Genomic DNA, 25,877 nt, shown 5'->3' on the forward strand with positions numbered 1-25,877 from the left:
GTTTTCTCACACTTGCAGACACAAATCTGAGTTTTATTTTGCATAGAAACCAACCAATACGCATTCTGTCAAAACACAGCTAAAATTGGCAAAAGAGGGTAGAAAAATTTAACCACAGACATGAACTTCCTCTTTAAAAGGGTTGATTGACTTATCAATACACACTTCAAATTTAGTGCCTCTGGAGCTAAAGAAATAAATACAACAAGATTGAAACACTCGATAAGCCAAAATATTATTTACAGGAGTAAAACGGCACGACTGGCACTAATCAAATTTTGCACTCCCTTGATCAGTGTTGACATGTGGTTGACAGCATCAGCAGCTGCAGTCAAAACAGTGCAAAAGCTGTCAAATTCTAATCACTAGCATCTTTCCAACAGCCATTTCAACTGCATCGGGTCAGGCTGTTCAACATGCTGGGAAAATTCATATTCAAGCTTCCGCTCTGGATGAGAAAGGTTTATCCAATTTGTCCTTGCAGCGGCAGAAACAAATGATAGTGGAGTATCTCTTGCAGTTTGAATTACCTGCTCCAAATCTAATATCTGTCTGTCAGGAATCCGTGCAGAGAAGAGCTCAGTTAATACCAGACAAAAGGAATGGCGAGAAACGTTCCAGTCGTCGCTGGCTTCCCTGCATCTATCTTGGTGTTGCATATTAATCAGAGGCTCTTTGAAGCCGACGTGATTCAGTGGGAACACGCCGGACGGCCACTGAGAGGCAGCGCCATCGAGACGGTGGCAGGACCGGAAAGAAGGATGCAGCTGTGCATCCGACAGCTTGATTTAAAGGAAACGCCAAAGCTCCAGACCGGTTTGATGAAGTGAAGGGGACATGTCATTTTCCTGATTATCACTGCAAGACGGGCACGGATCAGATCTCTGACGATCCAGTCATCGTTTCTGAATCTGTTAAAACTCCATCCTTCTCTTGGTTCTTAAATTACCTTTGAAGCAGGACAGAACCGGGCAGTCCACCTTAAATACTCGGATGATGAAAATTAAACACCTGGGTTCAATCCAGCTCTGTGAGATATGTGCCACAGCCGTTTCCTCAGATTGGGGATGGGGGGGTCAAAGATAAGAGCGGGAAGGGCACAGACACTTGGATGTTGTTGGAAAATCGCCTAGAGCTCATCATCAGATGTAATCAGCATGATTTTGTCGGACTTGCAGGAGCCCTTCAGGTCTGTGGGGACTTTCCCGTTCACGCCGTGCTGCTGGGTGACGTCCTGCGTGGATTGCTGGGTGTACTGCTGATAGGCTGGTGAGAAGTTGTGGATGGCATCCTGAACCATGTCTCCGGGGTTGATGGTCTCCTTCAGGCCGCTGGAGATGCTTTGCATCGGGGGGCCGCCCTCTGCAGGAACGAGAGGGAAAGAGGCACTTTGATGGCTGCACACAGATGCGCTGCACGGATGTTTCAGCTTTAATCCCAGAACAAAAGACATCCGGTTGAGCATCAGAATGCAAATAAAGAAAAAGGAGCATGAAGGTGATAAATGCCCGGTTTCAAAGCTCATTTCAGTGCAGAATCATCTGAGTGAAAAAAGAGCCATTTGCTTTTTTTTGCTCTGGGAGCTTGCCAGTTTCATGACATGATGACAGACAAAATAACTTTTGCAAAGTTTTGTCAAAGTATAATAGCTGAATTCATTGGTGAGTTTTTTTAATAAGCTAAAAGCAGGTCAGCTCAGGGGATTTTAACAAGTCAATCATCTTTTGACCCATTTTAAAAGCATTCCCAGTGGTCTTATAATTATAATTAGACAATTTTTAGCCAAAATAATAAAATAAAAATAAAAAGTTATTTTACTAGCACATAGTTTGTTCCCACAATAAGTTGTGGGAAGGACCGCCAGCATTTCTGATATCCCTCTGTTCATGTGCTCTCCTGATGAGTCAGAATGGAGCGGAGCAGAGAACTTGTTGCTCGCCCAGCGTAGTTTTAAGTCACAAATGAGCTCTTTTTCTAAACACATTTTTCTTGATTCGCAACAGTTTGACTGAAGAAATACTCAGCAATGCTATTTCGATCTTAAATCTTTTACTACATCATCAGATGACACAAAAGCCTGTTAAAAATGAAAAAAAAAAAACAACTCTCATCAAAGTTGGACTTAAAACTAAATACAAATTTTCCCTTTTCACTCATATAAAAAAAGGAAATTTAAATTTCCAGCATTTTCATTTGATTACTCTGTATTACATAAGCTAAAAGTTTATTTCACCTCCTATCCCATCTACATTTTCTTTGCAAGCAGCAAGGTTGCCAAAGCTGGGACACATCCTTGGTGCTTTTTTTTTTAGGACACCATGACCTTGAATCCTTTTCTTTCCTTCTCCTCCAAACGTTAAAAGCACCTGCTGCCTGGGCCTTTCATATCATGCATGTCCTTCAGCTTTGGCTATGTTTTGCACATTGTAGCTCTTATGAAGTCATTTCAACAGAAACTGTAGAAATGTGGGCATTTCTTATGTCAGCTAAAGTAGCAGAACAAAAGAACAAAAAGGCAAGTTATAACCCTTTATGGGATTTCTGAAAAATTCCTAGCAAACTAAGGAAATGAGGTTAAAGGCTTCTATTACACTTAAAGTCTTATGATGCCTCTAAGAAACCTGCACAACTGGTTTATTTGAAACATTAGTTTAGCAGGAGGCGAGCTGCTTCCCTCAAGAGGAGGAAGGGATTTTGGTTAGAAAAGAAACTTTCCTCTCACTATAGATAAAAAAAAAGCTTTTCTTACACAGCGTCTTTATAACATTTGCCAAATCATTTGAGATCTGCTTTTTTTTTTTAAATGCCCTATTCTCCTTTGTGATCTCTGCTTCTATCCAATAATTTCACACTCTTTCTTTCTGAGGTAAACCAAATGTTGGAGTTTTAAGTCTCAATCTGTCTGACCCTCCACCAGCTGGTTCTTGTCCGGTACTTTTAGCTGAGGGCCCATCCAGCCCACTCCATTCTGGTTTTCTTTTTTGAAAAATATCTCCAAACTTCCTGCTAAAATCCCTCTTTATCTGGGAAGATCTCAGTTTTATTGCAATGCCAGCTTATTCAGAGATCAAAGAAAAGCAATAAGTAACAATAAAATAATTTGATATTTTAAAACTATTTAAATATTTCGATTCTGAGATTTTTGCAGGGTTTTTTTTTCACTTCATGCTAATTACGTTAAAAAACAAAAACATTTCTAAGGTTTTAGCTTTGGATTATAATATATTAAGCATTAGCTGTTTTGCAAAAACATCTTTGTAGGTCAAGTTGAAAAACAGACTCCAGCAGGTCCATCGTCTGCCCTGAGGCCTCGGTTTAGTGGGACATGTTCAGGACATTTCTGCTGGAGGGCTTCTGGAAGGCATCCTGACCAGATGGCCAAACCACCTCAAATGGCTCCTTTCAAAAATGGCGGAGCTCTTGGGTACCCTATCCCAACAGGTGAGCACTGGAGCGCTCTAGAGGAATCTCGCCATTGTACTCACAGCCTCATTCTTTCAGGAGCTGCTTGTAACTTAACTAACCACAGGCGAGGGTTTGTGTGTAAACAGATCGGTTGACCAACAGCTTTCATCTCAGCTTCTCTTCGCTGCAACAGAGCAGTAGCTCCACCCATGTGAGGCTGTAACTATCACGCTGTCATCCACCACCTTTTGGGTTCCAAGACCCAAGAGCAGCAGAAAAGAGATTTTTCATCTCTGCTCATTTAATGCAGATTAAAAAAAAGTAGTTTATTTAAAGGTTTCATATGGAAAATTTCTAACAATTTTGTATTTAAAATATTGCATTTTATTCTATTGAGATAATAAAAAAAGTTAAAGACCTCCTCCTATTAAAATTGTGTTTTTGGTGTTTTAAACATGCTCTTGTGGGATTTTTCTGATGATGGAGGACATGTATAAAGGCAATTAAGCTTAAAATTGCATTTTTTTTAGTATTTATTTATTCAAATTGTGAGTCAGGAGCAGGCACAAAAATGTTGGAAAAAGCTTGTAGGTGTGACATAGAAGCTCCTACGGCAAGCCACAAGCTCCCAGCTCCGGCAGGTTTTTGAATTTTGGCTAAAAAAACGTCATAATCATAATTAAAAGACCACAGGGAAAGCTTTGGATTGAAAAATGATCGGAGTGAGATTTTAATTTGAATTTCTTGGCACTTCAACCTCAAAAGTCTGTGCTCACCTGGCACATCGTTCTTCTTCTCCTGGTAGACGGTGCAGGTGAAGGCATATTTGAGGGCGATGGCTGCAAAGAACATTTCTATGCAGATGATGAAGTTCTGCCAGCCCGCGGCCACAGTGCCGGCGCCCACCTCATGCCCGTCGATGAACAGCGCATTGGGAATGACGCTGCAGCGCTCCAGGATGGCAAGGACCATTCCTAATGAAAACATTTTTACTTTCTATTGTGTTTGAAAAAAAGGAAAAATGAGGGGGAACGACGACTCACCTTGCCAGAAGGATAAGAAAATGACTGATTTGATGGTGAGGAATTTAAGCACCGGTTCATACGGTCTCAGTAGGTCGCTTGTGGCGAAAAAGAAGAGGAAGAGAGCGTAGAGGGCCAGACTGACCGAGAAGTTGTAGATGATAGTGATGTACAGGTACCCTCCATTTACACTGTGAAAGAAAAATGCTTAAAAAATCATTTCAACATTTTTGCATTCGTGAGAGGCTCTCCAAGGATTCAACTGTGACGACATTAATTACTCCGGTGCAGACAGAGTGCACGGATGGCTGAAAGCCTCTAAGTAAACAATCGGTGGAGCTTCAAATAATGCAGTTCTTCCCTGATTTATCATTTAGCTGTTGAAGTACATGCAGAAGCAAGTGCAAGAATCGAGCCAAGATTATCTTTCAGCTTTTAATAAAAGGCTGATGATAAAAAGCGGCTTGAAAACTTTTATTTTAAGAAATCTGCTTGATCTAAGTAGCTTTGAAGCTTGTGTTGTCACAGCTGACTCTTCAGACAGAGACGGTGAGGAGACGTACCCCAAAAATAAGTCAAGCGGAGTCACAAGCCTTAGCTTTCCAGAACTTTGATTACACGCTAATTATCATTTTAGTGAGCGCATTACTCTTTTCGTTATGCAGCCGGGTCCCTTTGTGGTTCAGCAGGAGTTGCCAACCACACTTGCATCAAAATTGTCAGTCTGCAATTTATCCCCGACCCTTGAATCTTGGAGTCGAGGGAAAATGTGAAACGAAGCTGCGCCTCTCGCCCCTTTTCCCCCCAAACAAATGAGTTTGATTAAGAGGCTCCATTTTAAAACCATTTTTAGAAGATAGAACAAAGATGGCTGCAGTAGTTGTTCAGGGTGTGCCATCTGCAAAACTTCATTTCAGACCCTCTAATCTGACAACAACAACTTTTCATTCTTTTTATCGTGCCTCCTGTGAAGCGGCGATATGACTATCTTCACTTGCACATTGTTGCCGAGTGCACATAAATGGCGGAGAAGTCCTCCTGGCGCTAACGTGCGTGAGTGGGAGACGTGAAAAAGAAGAGAGGTGCTGCTCACTTAAAATCTCCGTCGTGATATTTGCCAAAGGCCTGCAGGATGATGGTGATGACTGCCATGATGGGTTTGACAACGCAGAACTGGAGAGTTGCCTGGAGGACACATGACAGCAGAGAATGAAACATCGAGAGACAACAAGGCAAGATGTCACGCTGAAAGACGGGAACAGTGGAAGGAGACGGGAGGATTTGGAAATGTTTGCTGACAACAAGGTGTCCCTCTTTTTTAATTCCTTCATTTTCACCCACGGCTGTTTTTTGGCATCGGTATACATTTTTATCTGTCTTTATTCATTCAAATCCATGAAATATTATAGAAATAAATTGTTTCTGTTGATATTCAGTGCACTGATTTGTCATTTTGCTTCGTCTTGATAAAAATAAATTCCATGAAAGCTGAGCTTAATATGACAATTTACAAAATCAAGAAATCCTTTGGCTAAGAGGATAAAATTAGACATTAATCCTTCCTGATTATTAATATCAATGTTTTTTTTTCTTCAAAATATTGTCATGTCAGCATATCAAAGCACATTCTGTGTAACATCTTTCCTCATTTTGTTACAGCCTGACATCCATCTTAAAAAGTTAACGCATTATAAAACAAGAAAGTTAAACGCTTATTAACTGTATATAAGAATTGGAGCGAGTGAGTGTGACATCACTCATGAGAAACGGCTATCTTCCGGCTCAGACGACATGAAGTCGATTCGGTCGCCATTTTTTTTAAGCAGCACCATGTCGGAGCCGGACGTTTGTCAATAAGCTGCAATTGGTCCAAGTCGCTCCGAGTCAACGTTTCTATGGCAACCACGCTCACCAATCAGAGGTGAGCTTGTTCGAAGCCCACACCACTTAAAAGGGGTCTACACAAAATCTACCAAACATTCTGAATGTTCAACGTGGAGCCAGAAGGCACCACATACTTTCATTGAGGCATCTTATTGGCCACTTGAATAACTACTACAGAATTTATTTTTGTAAAAAATAGGATTATCAAAGCAAAAATTGTCACTCTGACAAATATAATGACTGTGTAATAGGTCTTTATTTCTCTATAGAAGTTAATGGGATTTTGGCTTCTTGGAGCCAGCGGAGGGGAGGAGCCATTTAGCCCAATTCTCATATACAGTCAACGGAAACCCCTTACAAAGATTTTTTACCCTTTCTGCTCATGAATATACTTTCATAACAGGATGCACTAGTTTGTTACTTTAAGTTTAAGTCATTTTTCCATTAAAGACCAAACAATTAAAGCTGAAATGAGGGCAAAATGAACACACTGATAAAACACAGGAAAAGTCATCACCCTGAGACAAAACTAAAACAAATAAAAATACTTTGATTAAGGATGACACCTCCTCAACCAAGATCTTTCTAAACAGAAGTCGTCCCAGTTGGAAAACTGATGTGATGTTGATGCATGACAGAGAACGATGGGCTAAACTCTATCCAAACTGCAGGACAGGTGTCCTGTATGCTGAGCACTGAAGCCTGAACTAACCGATTTGACAGACGCTGCCAAACATGAACAGACCAGAAGTGTTCAGCTTGATTAGCCAGGAGGATACTTTTTCGGAAACAACTGGAGTTGCTGATATGCTCGGCAAACTATTTATAAGCATTTATAATACAGTATAACTCATGTACTTTGAAGCATGGAGTACTGACAGTGTTCCCCCAGAGCTGCTCTAGTGCCAGCATATATAAATATCTTCTCAAATGAGCACACTTGCTGACATGCTGGATATTTAGACCACAGTGCATGTTTGTAATGACAGTGGATTAGAAGTCAAATTAAGTTTTCTTCTCTAGTTGCTTAGTAAGACTTGCCATCATTACTGATTTTGTGTAAAACTTTAAAAAATAAATAAATTTGCAAATCAATCTGAAATAATGATTTTAAATATGTCAATTTTTCTTTAACTGATATAAAAATTGGTCCTGAATATTTAGGATTTTGCACTAAAGCATCAATCCTATTTATTTTGTCCAATTCCCAATGCAAATATATGAAATGCTTTACAGAAGGTTGTGAAATGTCGTGCATTTTTTTTCATTTGTTACAAAAAACTGATTTATAAAAACATCCTTTGGTAAATACGAGCCTCTTTTACTGTCAGCTTTGAGCACCAGGTCCTCAAATGATTTGTATGGTTGTTGTTGAGAGCTGCAATTGACCGCAAGTTAGCATGAAGTCACTTTTTTGGAGCTTTTATAATTTTAAACAAGAGAGCGCTGTCAGAAAATACAACTGCGTAAAGCCAGGAATGTTGCAGAACCATTTTATGATTCATTTTTTAATTTTACAAAAATGCTGTTCTGTCACGTCAAAAAATAAATAAAAGAAGAAAATAAATCACTGCAATATTTTAGATGCAAACGCTGTTTATCTGTTAGAGGCATCTCCAAAAAGCACTTTAATGCCAAGCTGCTTTGCTGTATCAGTGATTGATTTTTTAAGCTTTCTTCTAATGTCGCGCTAATTCTATCCCATAATGAGCGAAGAATGCTAATGCTTTTAATCCTCCAAAAAGGGAAAAAAAAGGAAAAAGTACACCATCCTATTCCATACTTTGCAATCACAATTATGAAAGAACCTGAGCAGCAAAGTTCAAATTAAATATAACCTAAAAGTGACAGAACTTGTTTTTTTTTTTCTTTCTTTATGGTCTTCACTCAAAAAAAAAAGAAATCTTTTGATCCCTGAAGTTAGTTTATTTAATGTAAGAAATAAAAGATTTCAGAGAGACAAGACAAGTCTGCAACTTAACAAAAACCCCAAACTTCTCAAAATAGAAGCAAAACACTGGAAGAAATTCTAAGTTTATTGCAAAAAAAAAACTGTCAATAAAAACCTTTAATTGTTCCATGACAGAAGTTCTTTCCTCTTTTTTATGTCCCACCTGAGGGTTTCTTCTGAAACCCCTCCCAGTAGGGCTGTCACTAACGATTATTTCAGTAGTCGAAATAATTGATTAGTCAACGATTATTTTTTTCAATTAGTCAACAATCATTGTTTATGTAAAGCGATGGGGATTTTTTTTTAAACAAAAGGTGGTGGTGCTGTGGAGGTTTGCATCATGTATGGTATCGCTGATGCTCAGCGTATGGTCCGGTCAAAGAAATGTACAATTTTACATATATAGTTCATGAATTTGAATTTCTCATAAAAGAGATTTTTTTTATGAAATTTTGCTAGATGGCTATATGCTAGCACAAAAAAAGGCCTATCTGGCTCGCAAGCTACAGAGTTCCTGTTCCCTGCACTAAATCATTGTCTAAACTTCCCATAGAAATAGTAAGCAAAACATATTTAATGAACATGGGTTTTACTGTATTGCCATTACAGAACAGTACAATATTCTACAATAATTTTCCCCCCATTAGTTTGCAAAAGTGACCTAGGTAGTAGCCAAGGTGCAGCACCCCAATCTCTTTAAACCCATCCTCTTCAACCATCGACAGAGTTCTCGTTCCTTTTAGAAACACGTTAAGGATCCCCTGCTGAAGTGTTGCAGCCATCTCTGAAGTGCACTGGCTCCTCCCCAGTCTACAGTCAATAGCGCAGACCAGAATTTCAGGCTTCCGCGTCCAGAACGCCTGTGATTGCATGTCGCTATGCAAGATTTTAAGTCTGATTGGGAGCTCTAGAAACAAATTGGGCGTAAGTTTATTGTTCGCCGACAGTTCAACCGGTTGAACTTTTTCCACGCTGAATCGCAGCAACGCAGCACTGTGACCAGTCGGGGACTCAGATGAAGTAGTGACGTGTGGGTGGCTTCTGCTTCTAAACACGGACGTACCAGCCGTTGTACACATTGGTTTGTGTACATTCAGATTAATCCGACTCCAAGACGGATATTTATAGGAACAAAGCTGTGAAAACAAAAGGTCTGGAGCAAATTTTGCGGGATTTGCACCACTCAACTTTGCGCACCGAGCCTCTTCTTGTTGTAGGAGGCGGACGAGCGCTAATAAACAGTAAATACACAAAAGAAGAAGAATCCTCTCCCTGTTGCTACCTGCGTGTCTGGCGTTAGTCTGATGTGAACACAACCGGCTGGATGTGCGTTCATAAGCCCGTAAGGACCAAAAAACAGATAAATAAATAAAAAGACGTGTCGACAATACCAAATTAGCGTCGACGATTTTTAATAGTTGATGTCGCTGACTAATAGTTGACAGCCCTACTTCACACAGAGGGGATGTCAGAGCAAAGTGTTTAGTATCCACTCCTTGGGAGAGGAAAAAAGAAAATCTTTTCCACTTTTATTTTGTTTGGAAGACATTAAAATCAGTTCCAATATCCATCAGTGTTACAGTGGAATATGGAGCAGAATCCCCAGACACCAGGAGGGAACTGTGCTGACACTTCACATCATCTTTCTGTTTATTAAGCTGCTTTCAAACTCAGCTGCTGCTTTTTGTTTTTGGTTTATAAGCAGCGGATGTTATCAGTTGAAAAGGGCAGAGCCAATTATAATAACTGTCATTTTAAAGCTGTCTGGAGATTTGAAAAGTAATTTGTATTTTTTTTTTTCTTTTTTAAATAATAGAAAGTTTTTTTTTTCTTGGAAGGCTTTAACCTTGCAGCAGAGAAATAATAGGGATAACCAAAGCTCACCTGTTTGCAGAATCTTAAGAAGCCAATGGAGTAGCTCATACCAACGAGACAACACGTCCCGTACAGACAGCTGGACCTGCGATGACACAAAGATATGGACTCAAAAAAGATATCTTTTCCTTGATATTATAGTTCAAAATCACAGAGTTGTCCAACAGTAACGTTAGGCCAGCAGCTATTTGTGATCTTAAAGTTTGAAATGGATTTATTTCTTCTGTAAATAAAAAGCTTCCTGCTCTGCTCCATTCTGAGGCATCCACTTGTAGATCCATGAACCGTACATCTTATTTTTCCTCGTCTGAGCTGGCATCTTGCTCAAACCTGTGCGGCTGGATAGCTCCAATATTGCCCGTGTTTTTATTGCTAATGTTTGGTTGGGGGTGAGAGGGGCTTTAAGCTAGTGAGGGAGCGCTCAAACAGGTGGATGTCGGGAAGAGGGGCAGGCCTAATTTATGCCAGAAGTCCCGCCCACAACTCAGAGGTGAATTTCTAATGAGCTACTGTTGCTCTGTATAAACTATGTCCTGGACAATGACAGTTTTTTTTAAATAATTATTTTAGCTAAAAATGGCGTAGACCCTTTTACAATAGATCAAAAGACGATCGGAGTGCTAGAGTTAAGATCTTGGACGTGAGTTAATGTCCTCCGGGTGGTCACAAAACAGAATGTCTTTGTATTTGCTTTGCAGATTCAAGAGTGTGGTAGAAAATCTATAAAAAGAGAACTAATAAATCAGTTGTTAAACTTGTGGATAAAATGAATGCAACAAATAACTAGAAGGAGCTGCATTTCCAGAAGAAAATGCAGGGTTGAATGCTGTACTGCTGAATGAAAGCTGAATTAGCTGAAGAAATGGCTGAACTGTACTGGAAGATCCATGAAAAGTTAAAGGTGCAAAAGTCCTAGCAGGAATAAGCTGAAAAAGTTGAACATTGTAATAGTAGAATGGCTGAAATAGGTCAAAATTTGTAGGACTTAAGCATGAAAGGTGAAATTGTTGAAAAAATGGCTGAATTGTTGAAAATTTGAAGATGTTGCTAAAATGGCTAAAAGTACTAGCATTGGAATCAGCATCATCAACTGACTCCAAAAAACACGTTGTTTGAGAGTATTATATTGGTCAAAGCTACATGTTCTAAGTTGATAGAAAATCCACTCTTTTCAAAATGGCGGCTTTTCTATTGATTTTATCTCCATAGCAACCATTTTATGTTTGGGTCACTTGGAGATGAGTAACAAATCAACGTCGGTTTCAGACAAATCGGAAAAAGTAAACCTTTGGACGTCGTTAGCAACGAGCTTTGTTTGCTAACCACGCCCACATTCCTTATATGTCCAGATCCAGTGAATTTCAATATGTTCAGTTCCAGCCATGGATGAAGTTTATTGCAACATTTGCTTCAGATTTTGTCAAAAAATGCCCACCATACAGTAGGTTGTGTTGCCATCCCATAATAATTTCAAAACGTATGTTGAAGTCCAAAGCCTTGTGAGCATTTCAATGTTTGAACGGTGCCTCTAGCTGAAAGCATGTTAGTTATAATGCTTGAAAGCAACAAATGTTTTCAAGGATTCTCCATGTATTTAAATGAAGCAAATCTTGGAAATCTTGGAAAATCCTGGAAAATCTTGGAATATCTTGAAAAGTTCAAAAATTTGAAAGACTAAAAGTCGTAGCTGAAAGGAATAAGCTGAAAAGGTTGAACATTGTAATAGTAGAAGGATTAAAATACGTGAAAGTTTGAAGAAGTTTAAAATTGCCTCACATTTTGGCACAAAATGGCCGCCAAACTGTAGGTGGTGTTGCCATCCCATAATAATTTTGAGCCTTATGTTGAAGTCCAAAACCTTGTGAACATTTCAATATTTGAACGGTGTCTCTAGCCAAAAGAATGTTAAAGTTACAATTGTTTAAAGAAGCAAAGGTGTGGCCAATGGAGCAAAAACATTGGAAAATCTGGGAATATCCGGGAATATCTGGAAAAGTTCAAGGATTTGAAGGACCAAAAGTCATAGCTGAAAGGAATAAGCTGAAAGGGTTGAACATTGTAATAGTAGAATGGTAAAAATAGGTGAAAGTTTGAAGAAGTTTAAAATTGCCTCACATTTTGGCACAAAATGGCCGCCAAACTGTAGGTGGTGTTGCCATCCCATAATAATTTTGAACCTTATGTTGAAGTCCAAAACCTTGTGAACATTTCAATATTTGAACGGTGTCTCTAGCCAAAAGAATGTTAAAGTTACAATTGTTTAAAGAAGCAAAGGTGTGGCCAATGGAGCAAAAACATTGGAAAATCTGGGAATATCCGGGAATATCTGGAAAAGTTCAAGGATTTGAAGGACCAAAAGTCATAGCTGAATGGAATAAGATGAAAGGGTTGAACATTGTAATAGTAGAATGGTAAAAATAGGTGAAAGTTTGAAGAAGTTTAAAATTGCCTCACATTTTGGCACAAAATGATAGCCAAACTGTAGGTGGTGTTGCCATCCCATAATAATTTTGAACCTTATGTTGAAGTCCAAAACCTTGTGAACATTTCAATATTTGAACGGTGTCTCTAGCCAAAAGAATGTTAAAGTTACAATTGTTTAAAGAAGCAAAGGTGTGGCCAATGGAGCAAAAAGATTGGAAAATCTGGGAATATCCAGGAATATCTGGAAAAGTTCAAGGATTTGAAGGACCAAAAGTCATAGCTGAAAGGAATAAGATGAAAGGGTTGAACATTGTAATAGTAGAATGGTAAAAATAGGTGAAAGTTTGAAGAAGTTTAAAATTGCCTCACATTTTGGCACAAAATGGCCGCCAAACTGTAGGTGGTGTTGCCATCCCATAATAATTTTGAACCTTATGTTGAAGTCCAAAACCTTGTGAACATTTCAATATTTGAACTGTGTCTCTAGCCAAAAGAATGTTAAAGTTACAATTGTTTAAAGAAGCAAAGGTGTGGCCAATGGAGCAAAAAGATTGGAAAATCTGGGAATATCCGGGAATATCTGGAAAAGTTCAAGGATTTGAAGGACCAAAAGTCATAGCTGAAAGGAATAAGATGAAAGGGTTGAACATTGTAATAGTAGAATGGTAAAAATAGGTGAAAGTTTGAAGAAGTTTAAAATTGCCTCACATTTTGGCACAAAATGGCCGCCAAACTGTAGGTGGTGTTGCCATCCCATAATAATTTTGAACCTTATGTTGAAGTCCAAAACCTTGTGAACATTTCAATATTTGAACGGTGTCTCTAGCCAAAAGAATGTTAAAGTTACAATTGTTTAAAGAAGCAAAGGTGTGGCCAATGGAGCAAAAAGATTGGAAAATCTGGGAATATCCAGGAATATCTGGAAAAGTTCAAGGATTTGAAGGACCAAAAGTCATAGCTGAAAGGAATAAGATGAAAGGGTTGAACATTGTAATAGTAGAATGGTAAAAATAGGTGAAAGTTTGAAGAAGTTTAAAATTGCCTCACATTTTGGCACAAAATGGCCGCCAAACTGTAGGTGGTGTTGCCATCCCATAATAATTTTGAACCTTATGTTGAAGTCCAAAACCTTGTGAACATTTCAATATTTGAACTGTGTCTCTAGCCAAAAGAATGTTAAAGTTACAATTGTTTAAAGAAGCAAAGGTGTGGCCAATGGAGCAAAAAGATTGGAAAATCTGGGAATATCCGGGAATATCTGGAAAAGTTCAAAGATTTGAAGGACCAAAATGTCATAGCTAGAATAATATGAAAGAGCTGAACATTTTCATAGTGGAACGGTTAAAATAGGTGAAAAATTGTAGAAGGAGTTTAACTGTGAACTTCTGAACGAAAAATTCTCCATGTATTTCAATGGAGCAAAAATTCCCGGAAAACCTGGAATATCTTAAAAAGTAAAAGGATTTGAAAAACCAAAAGTCATAGCAGAAATAAGATGAAAGAGATGAACATTTTAATAGTAGAATGGTTAAAATAGGTTAAAAATTGTAGAAGTAGTTAAACGCCAAAAAACGGCGGAAGATACTATAAGAATAAATAAAGAGAAACAGGAAAACAAAGGGTTGAATGCTTTACAGCATTCAACCAATAAAAAACCTTTACAACAGCAGCAGTCTGAAGCAGAAGCAATAAAGTAAAAAAGTAAGTTGGGAACTACAATGGCTGTTCAGAGATCAGCAGTCTGATGGTCAGTGGGAGGAAACTGTTTAATAGACCAGAGGGGTTTCACACTGAAGGCTTTGAAACCTCTTTCCAGAGGCTAGCAGGGAGGACAGACCATGGTGGGGGTGGGAAGCATCATCAATGATGTATTTGGACCAGCACAGACAGTGCTTTAGTGCTGCAGGGAGGAGAGAGAAGTCCTAATCATCTTCTCTGCTAACCCCACTATTTGTTCAAATAATTCATTCTCATTCATCTTTGTCTGTCAGCTGCTCCCTTTAAGAGTCCAAACAGCAAATCTTCCTCAAGGCCTCCTGTAGGTGATGTTGATGGCTCCGATATCATCAATTTACCAACACCATTTCTGTCTCTCTTCTACATGTTCCCAAATCATCTCAATTTGCCTCCCTGGATTTATCTCCCAAAAATCTACATGAGCTGTTTTCTTCTCAGTCCACCCCCAGCTCTGCCTCTCATCTCTAAACAGACTGCTCTCCCCACAGTCTTTTATTCTTGTTGACACACTTTTTGCCTTCACATCACACGTGAAAACCTTCCTCCACCCATTCCAACCTGCTTGCACACGCCTCTTCACCTCGTTCCCACACTCTCTGTTGATCTGGATTGTTGTTCACCTTTCAGGATATCCCTTCAGGCGTCGCCACAGCAAATCAGCTTCCACTGATTCACACAGGTGGTTTGGCAGAGAGTTTTCCTGCCGGATGCCCTTCTTGACACAACCCTGAACTTTATACAGACTGGGGACCAGCACAGACTTAGCCCCCCTTGTGGCCACATGGTTAGGCTTTAGCACAAAGGGTCTTGCCCAAGGACCCACACTGGATGAAGCTCATCGCGCCCCCTGTTGATCGAACACTGGTTTCCCAGGTTCCAGTCCTGAGCTATTCAGCTGCTCCCTCTGTTGATCTGGACTACTGAGTTCTCCTCCTTCTTCACCTCTGCTCCTGTAACCTCACAGCTCTAATCGAGTTCTTCTCATTTACACAAAATTAGTCTGTCTTGCTGCTTTCCTGCAGCATTTCTCTAAAATCCCCTTTGTGCTTTTCTGTCATCCATAGGACTTGTTATAAAGACAAACTTGCCTTTTTTTAAATAGTATTTAATTACTTATACAACTATTTGCTGTCCTTAACCATTGATAAGGATATGAACACTCGGGGTGGGCGGATGGATATGAGTATCAATAGTATCGATACCAAGGTGAAGTTTTGATGAGATCGACATTTTCGATCCTTTCGTCGCAGTTTTTCTTGAATACGTAGTGAGGAGCTTTTCTTGTTTTAACTAAGGACTTTGTTAATTTATTACTGCCTTTACTTTAAATATATATGTTGGTAGTGCTGTTTTTTTATACATTGCAGTAGCTTTATTTTTCTTTTTTAATTTTGCACTAGTTACTGTTTCCTTAATATTATAATTGTAGTATGTTATTAATAATATACATGTTCTTTATTTGATGTATGTTCAGTATAGATTGATGTAATTTTTGGTTTGCAGAAAGTCTCTGTCCTGTGTTTCATTGTACACTTAATGAGCTAAAGATTTCCAACATTATTATATAAATCCAACATTTCAAGAAAAAAGTATTGGTATCAGTGATACAGTGATACCAGCCCTGTAATTCCTTGGTTGTTCAATGCCCAAATTCCTAGTATCGCCCACCCTTAATGAATACCCAAGCACATCACCAACAAATGAGGGCGAACACGTTCAGAAAATGTATCAAACCAGGAAGAACCAAACTTGTGTGAGGAGAGAAAGAGAGGAACTATTCTGTCACAACACTTGTCTTTGCATTTACATGCAAATTCACAAACCAGTGCATTTCAGAGAGTTAAGCAAAAAGAAAAAAAAACGACAATCCACAACTAAGTATTATTCAGAGATTTCTAAGCACAAACACTGACATGTTTTATCCATAGTTTTTTTAAACTTTTCTAAATGAAGCAAAACTTTAGCCTAATGGGAAAATTTGAACTCCACCAAAAGACAAAACATTAAAGTGTGGAAGATTGAGTCCAATGAAGTCAATGTGTTAAAACATACTAATAGAAAACAAAAAACTTTTCAGATGATTGTTTTATTTTAGTTAAAACAATGGGATTTAAGGGGCAAAAAGTCCCAAAAACCCAACATTACATGTTCAAGTCCCACCCCAATCATCTTTTGATCTACATTAAAACGCATTCCCAGTGGTCTTTTAAGTGGGCAGAATTTCATTAGAAATTCAAATTGAGTTGTAGGCCGGACTGTTGGCCCGCCCCAACTTCCCATCACCACTCTCCCACTAGCTTACAGCTCCTCTCACCTCTAAGATAACATTACAGTTGCAACACAAATAGCAAGCACGATTGGAACTTACCAGCAGTACAATTTTGGGCCAGAAACCAGCTCAGACAAAGAAAACAAAGACGTACATGAATCTATCAGTCTGCAAGTGGATGCATCAGAATTTAGCAGCCTTTTTTCTACGTAAAAAATGTATCTCTATTTCTAACAGAATTATTTGGTCTGCTCCTGATGCACAATGATTTGAGCAAAGAAATACTCAGTAATGCTATTTTGAGCTTAATTTTTTGAATACACGTGCCCCATCAGACAAATGCCACAAGATGTTAAAAACACCCAAAATATGATTTTTATCGGACTGAAACATAAATTAAGTCTATATTTCAAAATGCTTGTTTTAGAATGCTTGCATCTTTTATAAAGTTCTGTTTGTTTGATACTTTTATGTGCAGCACTTTGAGCTGCCAAATCTGTAGTGAAGAGCGCTCCTATAAACAAAATTTGATTTGAATTTGCAGCCACAAAAAGCTTCTGCAGCCACAAACGCAGCCCACAAAGGCTTATCACAGGTTCAGAAATAAGGAAACATGCACTTTTGGCCGTTTGAACCAAGTCAATCAAGTGAACCTCTAACCTGTGAATGAGCATAAAAAGCATTGTGTGCGTGTGTAACAGTAGACTTGGTGCACTCACTGTATGGGTTTCCCTCGGATCTCCAACATGATTCCGCTTTCCCCTCCGAGGTACTCGAAGGACAGGCTCAGGAAATTGTAAATGACAAACGCTGTAACACAAAGAGACGTCATTTCTCTCCGGCTGACATCAAACACGCCACCCTGCACAACTTACATCAACTTCATGTCACCTTCAAACACAACTTCAGTGAGAAGGTTAAATCGTTTCCATATGAGGACTTTTGTCACGACTCAAAATAATTAGTCCCACATTGTGGAACAATGAAATGTTTCAATTCTCACATTAAGAAGCTTCCAGGGATTCAGTGTCGTGGAAATCCCTTCCTAATCCTTTGTTGCTATTTAAGGAGGGATTAAATGAAGCTAATGCAGATGGTGTCCAGTCAAGAGAAGGAGTGCTTTAGCCAGAGAAGCTGGGGGTGCTCCAGTTTCACCGCCTTTCTGATCAATCACCCAAAAAGTTATTTTATCAGGCAGTGATTAAGGATCCACACCTTTTCCCATTTCCAATGTTGCATCCAACTAATCGAAATTCTATCATTTTATATTTTACCTTAAGAATGTTGTCCTTAACCACTTAGAAATATAGTTACTTCTTTGCTTTATAGATCTGTGAATTACTTTTATGATAAACTATTTAAAATACAAGCTGAGAATACAGAATAGGTCATCACGGGAAAGCAGATAATACAGTAGAAAGAGGAATTTCACACCACAGACAAATGTGAGAGGGTGTAGTCACCTACATAAGAACAAAGGTTGTTGAGAAAAAACTAGTTTGGTTGCTTTGTTGTTGTTGTTCTCCTGGCAACTGCATGAAACATGAGGACAGCCGTGTACAAGCACAGCGCTAACGGTGTGCAACACAAACCTTCGTAGCAGTCCCGGATTGAGTCAAAGTAGACGTAGTACTGGTCGTTGCTGATGAACAGAAGGCTGAGCCACGAGTCAAAGGCATAGACGGGCACAATGAAGAGGATGCGAATGATGTAGCGCTGCTCATTAGGAACCGTGTAGGATCGAAGGTGGGTATAGATCTGGAGCAAAGCACAGAACATAAATCATCAAGAGCACAGAAAACAATCTGTGGAAGGAGGGCTGTACAATAAAGTATTAGGGCCACCATCATAGAACAATCAATTAATACATGGGAGAAATGTTGTAAAATTTTGAGAAAAAACTCAGAATGTTATGAAAAAAAAAAAATGAAATCAACAAAATGAATATGATTTATGATTTTAAAAGTCAGAATTTTTCAAAATATAGTTGTCATTTCATGAAAATAAAGCTGTACATTTATTTAAAAGAAAGAGAAAGGATATTCAACGAGATTATTGAACAGTGTGATGTTCATCCTATTTCTCTGTAACATCTGCGGCATACACTAACAAGTTACGTTCAATTTAGTTTTGAGGGTTTATTATAACATAATAAAAAAACATGACCCTTTCATTGTAAAATTGTGACTTTTGAAGCATAAAATTTACTAATTTATCCTTGTAAAATTTGGACTGTTTTCTCAGGATTTTACAGCCTTGTTCTCGTTCTGTTTTTTTTTTGCAAAGATTTTACGAATTTATTGTCATTTATTTGTCTAGTTTTCTCTTTTATGGTAGCTCTGATACTTTGTCGTCGGGCTACACAAACAGTGCGTTCATAAAACGTATAACATGCGACCTTTGTTTCCACCTAGAACAGGCGGATGTGATAAGAAGTGACGTACGATAGGTCACATGTAGAGCCTGCTGTCATATGTACACTCTACTAACGGAAAAAGGATCTCACCATGTCATAAAATAGTAAAAAAATGAATCATGGGTAAGGCTGAAACTTCAATATTTTTTAATAATTAACAGACATTTTAATAGAAGTTTAATACATTTTTAACTTCCTAACATTGATGCTTCCTCACTGCACTGTCAACCTGAACAATTGAGCAATTTAAAAAAAATATTCACATAAAAAATACAAACACTGAACTACATTACAAAAGATTGAGTTGAATTAACTCTACTGTAAATATCCAGTCAGCTTTAACCATGAGGTGCACTGAAAGTGAATTTATGATCAAAGATTAAAAAGAATAGCAAAAAAAAAAAAAAGCTGTGTGCAGGTTAAAACCATGTCACACAGCCACTACCTACATTTTGTGCATATTGCATGGATGAATATTGGTTATACGTGAATATACGTGGTAAAAGTGAGAAAGGTTGTGGTCTTTATGTGAAATTTTCACAGATGTCTCATAAAATAAACCCCACTACCCAAAGAACACTGTAAACAATGTAGAACATGAACTATGTGTGATTATTACGCTGTATAATTGATCTAAAAGTTATACATTTGTGGCAGATGTGTCTGTTAGACGTACATGGAACAGTCGTGGAAAGCCACAAATTTGTGAATACATTTAAGCAAAAATCACACTCGATTGTGTAAGATTTAAGTAATAATTACCTATAAACTAAATTAAATACACGTAAACTGGGTAATTCTCAACCGATCAAAAGTTTTGAACAACTCAAAACCAAATTCACATAAAGACCCGTCAGTGACCTTATAACTTTTCCGCCATGCTTGTGTGTCGTGCACCTTCAGTTCTGACATCAGTGTGGAAGCTGGAGAAAGTCTATGGGGCCATTCGATTGGCTGAAAGCGAGCACGCCTGCTTTGGTGATGAGTTTGATTGACAGATTTATTAGCCAATGGTGACATTAGTTGACCTGCAGCGTGAAGGGAGTCTCAATATTCACCGTAGAAAAACCTCCCACACATGTGGGAAGATTCACAAATGAGAGCGGGTTTGTGAAGGCACATTCTAAAATTTGTACGAACTGTGAGTTCATATACAAGTGTATCTAAAAATGATGTTTGTGAAGCATCTATTGTGCATTTCTGAAAAATTTATTGTGTTTTTGTGAAACACAGCATGCACATTGCGAGAAACACTTATTGTGCATGTGTGAAACATTTACCGGTAGTGTGCATGTGTGAAACACAACGTGTGTGTTTGTGAAACACAGGTTGTGCATTTGTGAAACACAACGTGTGCATTTCCAAATTAGCATTGCAGGTTTGTGTAAATTTACAGTTGTGAATCAGAGTGTGTGTATGTGTGAAACCGGTTGTGTGCATTTCTGATTATTGAGACTGAATTAACTCCATATGAAACATAATTAGTATTTTTTTTAGCAGCTGAAAAATTGTTCTTACACACAAAATTAAGAGTCTTTTTTTTTATAAAACCTTTGCAATAATTAAAAAAAAAATACGGATTAAAAAAAATAAAATCCTTCATCATCTTATTAGAAGAGAGTAGGATTTGTCCCTTAGTGAAAAACACACTAAAGAATGGTGTGAATACCAGGGTTTTATCTCATCACAACTGTTCTGTCTGCGATTACATAACATTAACAGAATTGTTCTAAAAAAGAGAGATTACGCAACTCCCAGTTTAATGACCCTTCCAGATTATTCCCATTTCAAACCCACAAACCACACCTCAGATTGCACAGCTCTGACTAACAGAAACCAAAAAAGCAGCAGTAACACATTATTTTCTCTTATTTAACTGAATCCTGATATATATACATATAAAATGAACCTTAACCTCAAACATGCTCCCATGTGGCCCCATATGGCCTCCTAAAATGAGACATGGTGCATCTGATAACAGTTTGGGGAATGCACAAAGCATATGGCAGACAAACGTGTCATCCGTCTTTACACTGACCTTTAGCTTTACGGGAGTAACTACACAAGCAACTCTTTTTAGAACACTTTCAAACCCAAAAACAGCATGTTTTCTCCTTTAAAAAAACATGCATTATAGTTAATTTTCTATATTGTAAATGCAATCCGATTTTAACTGAACTTACCCTCTATATGTCACGAGTTTTCCTAACTAGACACATAAAAAACGGTCACATAACAGAATATTTACTAAGATCGACATGGTAATAAAAAATTAATCCTAGAATTACAAACCATTTTGAAAATCAGAGCAACTACCGGTAGAGGAAATGTATTTAAACTTTACCCACAAGGAAAATGCCTCATTTCAGATCCGTAAAAGCCTTGGCTCCATCAAAATGCTGACCACTTGTCAGTCAACTAAGTGTGCCTAAAGAGCAAAGTAAGTAATTGGGTCAACTTGAGTTACTTTAAGCCTATAGCTGTTTGCCCCTTGAACAATTAGAAGCTCAATTATCTACTTTTCGTGTATTTTTGGAGAAACCAGCTTGAAAAATGATTATTTTCTGATCTTTGAGGAGTGTGAATGTCCACCGAGACAAGGTCCCAGTTAAAGAAACGTGTTCATTTATGGCTAAACTGTACGTTGCAGTTCTTTATCCAATATACACAGCTTGATTAAAACGTCCGCTGGTGGTTCCACATTTCACCCGAATCACTGTCTAGATAACAGTGTGGCGCACCCAAACATGTGAGTGGAGGCGTTTTGACGTTCCGACAATAAAATGAAAGATAAAACATGACCTCAGCAAGTAAACTGACAGAGCAAATCAAAGATATTTCTTGGATTAAAAAAAAAAAAACATTGCAGGAAATAATCTAGAATATAGGAGCTAAAGCTGCATGCAGTTTGCAAAAATAAGTTAGACGAGAGCGACTCCAACAAAAAAAACCTCCCAAGTTGCTATAGGAGCACCATGAAAAATGCGCGCACCCCGATGAGAGCTGGAATCCATTACAACAAAAAGATCTAAGGTCATTGTCTGTTTAGTATTCAAAAAGTGCATTTAAGAGTCTATAGCAATTCCGTGGAGTCGAGTCAAATGAAACCCAACCAGCATTACAACTCCTGCAGCCCAGACCCTTTTATTCCCCTTGTGTGACAAAATATGCCGCCTGCTAACTCGCTCCATTTTCCCAACGGAACGTTTACTATTTATTCCTTCAATTAAAACGTCTTGCTGACAAGAGTTTGGCCAAACACGTGCAATATTAAAAAGGTGGAAACCAATTTGGTGGATATTGAGTTACAAATCCCCAAACAAGTTTTTTTCTGTTGTTGTTGTTTTCACTGAATGCTGTGCATTTGTTTTAACGCCTCCTGTGTGCAGATTACTCCTTCAATAATTACAGCATATAAATGGATGTGAGCATGAATATTTTACAGGACGAAAGGAGCATTTAGGATTCAGCCGGCAACAGTCTTAAATAAATGCAACGCCCATATAAAGCATGAGAATTAAGAGAATATTAAACAAGATCCACTCCGATGCAAATTGTGTTTTTGGTGTTTTTATCATGTTCTTGTGACATTTTTCTGATGATGGAGAGCATATATTTAAAAAAAAAAGAAAAAAGAAAAGAGCTCAAATTTGCTCTTCCGGATGCTTTATTTTTTCAAATCATTGTGAATCAGGAGCAGATGTAAAAAAGCAGTTTGAAAAAGGACAAATGTGTTATGTAAATAAAATAATGCAACCATTTGTAGACGACTAAAACCATGCATGTCTTTGTTTTCCTTATCCGAGCTGGGATCTGGCTAGAAACGGGACGGCTGGATATCTCCAATAATGCTCGCAATTTTGGTTGCACCAGTATTGTTAGGATGGGGGTGTCAGGTGCTGTAAGCATTAACGGTACAGGAGAACAACTAAGCGATTCTTGACGTCACCCTTGAAAATGGCTAGCTTTCGGTTCTAACGAAATGAAGTCATTTCAGTTGCCATTTTTTCACAGTATGGACGTCGCCATGTTGGAACCAAAAATCATCTGTAGGCAGTGATTGATACAGGAAGGTCTGAGTCAAGTAGGTACTTTCCATTAAGACTGCAAGGGGGGGAGGGGTCACTCAGTCCAGACCTTGTTTACAGTCAATGGCTCTAAGGTAGCAGGACAGCTTGAAAACAGAGAGCTCTCAGTTATGGGCAAATTTCGAATGAACTACCGCCACTCTGCAGAAATTGTCCAGCGACACCTTTTTTTTTTTCTTTTTTTTTTTTACTTTAGCTAAAAAAGGCATAATCATAATTAAAAGCTTTTATTAGAAGCTTTTACAAAAAAATAATCAGAGTGGGTCTATGAATGTTATCTGAGACTCCATTGATTTTGCTGCTGATAAAACGCAGCACTCCTTTGTTATCTCGCCATTTAAAAATAAAACTGTAATGATAAGCTATCATCTCACCACAGTAAGCAAACTCCTGCACTCAAAGATGAAACACTCATTTACAACAATGATCAAATGTTTGCAGGGAAAGGTGCTCTGTGTTGAGCCATTTGTTGTTCCCCTTTGGCCATCCGCTTCCCACACACAGGACGGGCTTGATGCTTTTGCTTTCTACTGTAATCAGAAGACTTGTTCTTTTAGAATCTGTGCAAGCATAGATAGAGCAGGAAAAAAACAAGTAAGATGAGCCCAAACCTTAAAACCTCACACTTATAGATGATGTCAATCTGAAAGAATATTTTGGCCCCAGGTAAAAAGGTAGGGCCTTTGGTTGCAGCTCCTCTTTGACAACATCATGTACCTAAAAGCAGCATGTCTGCTGTTAGCAGAAGGACAGATTTCGTTTTCAGTCCTCTGCGCTCACCTGGTGACATGTTATGAGCAGGGCGGACCACACGAAGATCCCTGACAGGGCCTGAGCAGCCGCGGTGTTCAGGAACATGCCGTCGCTCTCGATGATGGAGCCGTTGCTGGTCTGGATGATCGTCAGGTTGGACATGTCGGACTTCTCGGGGAGGATCGGCGCGTCCAGGTGGACCATCGAGACGTTTTCGTTAGAAAGATCCATGATCTCCAGGGAGGTATTCATCTGAAACCAGACACAGAAAAGCAGGATCTGCTTGAGAACAGTTCAAATTGTATTATTGTCCTCTAGCTTTACTGTCAACAAGCAGCTCACCTTGTCCTGGCATCAGGGGGAAGCAGCTTTATCCTGCTTAGATGTCTCCAAAGAGCCAAAGGATTGTCACAAGCCAGCGTTATTGGATCAACATGGAGAATAAAACTTAGCGCGTTTCAAATCTCCCCACCGGCCGCATTTGTTGAATATTGAACCGGCGACGCTCTCAGCATGACAGACTTCCTTCCTTGTTGTTTGAGTGAGACAGGTGCCGCTGCGAGGTCGAAGTCCACGAGCTCGTTAAGGAAAAAACAACAACAAAAAAAACACAAATATTTCCCCGATAAAAAACAAACAAAACACTCAGCCGTTAAATTGGCTCGACAGAACTTGTGGAAACTTCACTTCCTGTATGGACACCTACGCTTTCAGTCTGCTCCTAACAAACGAGCGAAGTTGGCCGGAGATCAACAGGTAGTGTTAGTCACGTGGTCTCACATCCGCCAATGACGTCGCTTCTTCTTGGTGAACAGAGAGCATTGACAGTAATGGTTTTACTTGACTCCAGCAACTGTTTCTACAATGTGTTCACAAAATACCTGAACCCAACATGTTTTATCACATCTCATTTTTAAACTGACATAGGTAATCATCAAAGTAAAAAAAAACTTCTAACTTGTAGTAACTTAATTATAAAAATTAAGTTACATTCAAAAACATTACTTGAAATCATACTAAAATGTTGTTTGTATTTTTGTTGTAAATACTGTGTGGTACAGCTCTCTAGTGTCGACAGAAAGACATTCAGATTTTTTTTTTAATTAATTGTTGAGAAATAAATTTATTTAAAAAATCTGCATTCTTGGTAATTCTTTAAAACAATAAATTTCACCTTTTTGAGGAAACATTTTTTTAATTAGTTCAGTTGAGCATCAAATCTAAAATTCTGCTGAGATGAGCATCCATTTAAAAAAATGTACAGATGATTAGTACCAGTACTGTGAACATAAATGGCAATCATGATTGATAAACTGCTGCCTATCGGAAAAAAAAGAAAAACTGACAATTTTCAGAAAACCCTAAACTAGAACATGATTTTTTAAATCAAAACCAAACAGTAAATTGTAATTTATATATAAAACCCACCTTTATAAAAAGAATAGGCATAAAAGCATTAAAAAAATAATCTGACTTGAATTAAAAACTGAACTTCTAAATATCGGTCTCCACTCAAAACATTCAGTTTAGTTACTTTTGCATTATGCAATTAAAAAAAATATTCAACACTTTACTTTTATTTAAAAAGACATTTTTAAATTATCAACATTATCATTTTAAAAAGATTTAAACATCTGCTTTTACTTGCCAATAAACAGAAGCAATTCATTAAAAAACACAATGAACACAAGTTAGGTTATCTTAGCGTGACGTCTTACTCTTCTTTTACAACAGTTTTCTGGTATTAATTGACTTCAATATATATGAAAATTGAAATTCAAAGTAGGAACAATATGAGCATAATTCATTTCCTCCTCACCTTCTGACATGCAGTCTAAAATTAAAATATCAACACTGCATTTAAAAAAAGGTTAGCTATCAAGATGTTGGCAAAGCCTCTAACCTTCAACTTTGGAATTCAATTCAAAATGTTACTCTCCTTTTACAAAACTGCAAACTTCTGATAACTTATAAGGCAATATTCCACAAAAGCCTCTGTTGGGCATAAAACGTGGATATGGGAGTGCAGCTGACCTTTTAGTGCGTTTGCTGA

General features: G+C 38.2%; 1 protein-coding gene across 1 annotated transcript; it reads right to left on the minus strand.

The window, feature by feature from the left end:
- Positions 1 to 12: 12 nt before the first annotated feature.
- On the minus strand, positions 13 to 24,971 carry tmem184a (transmembrane protein 184a). Its single transcript, XM_004071584.5, has 9 exons — positions 24,167 to 24,971; positions 23,852 to 24,076; positions 18,160 to 18,325; positions 17,287 to 17,377; positions 10,147 to 10,222; positions 5,521 to 5,612; positions 4,449 to 4,618; positions 4,182 to 4,379; positions 13 to 1,362 (listed from the first exon to the last, which is right to left on the minus strand). Exons 2-9 carry the CDS (start codon positions 24,074 to 24,076, stop codon positions 1,130 to 1,132), a joined length of 1,251 nt encoding a protein of 416 aa, XP_004071632.1. The 5' UTR covers positions 24,167 to 24,971; the 3' UTR covers positions 13 to 1,129.
- Between the last annotated feature and the right edge of the window lie 906 nt (positions 24,972 to 25,877).

This window comes from Oryzias latipes, chromosome 8, assembly GCF_053564925.1.
Source record: "Oryzias latipes strain Hd-rR chromosome 8, Olatipes_Hd-rR_3.1".
In the NCBI taxonomy this organism is placed as follows: Eukaryota; Metazoa; Chordata; class Actinopteri; order Beloniformes; family Adrianichthyidae; genus Oryzias; species Oryzias latipes.

Excerpts from the sequence above, each read along its gene's own strand:
- tmem184a (XM_004071584.5), bottom strand. The coding sequence starts at position 24,076 with ATGAATACCTCCCTGGAGATCATGGATCTTTCTAACGAAAACGTCTCG. Across the intron at positions 18,326-23,851 it reads TGCTCATAACATGTCACCAG|ATCTATACCCACCTTCGATC; the intron begins GTGAGCGCAGAG and ends GCTTTGCTCCAG. Across the intron at positions 17,378-18,159 it reads AATCCGGGACTGCTACGAAG|CGTTTGTCATTTACAATTTC; the intron begins GTTTGTGTTGCA and ends TTTGTGTTACAG.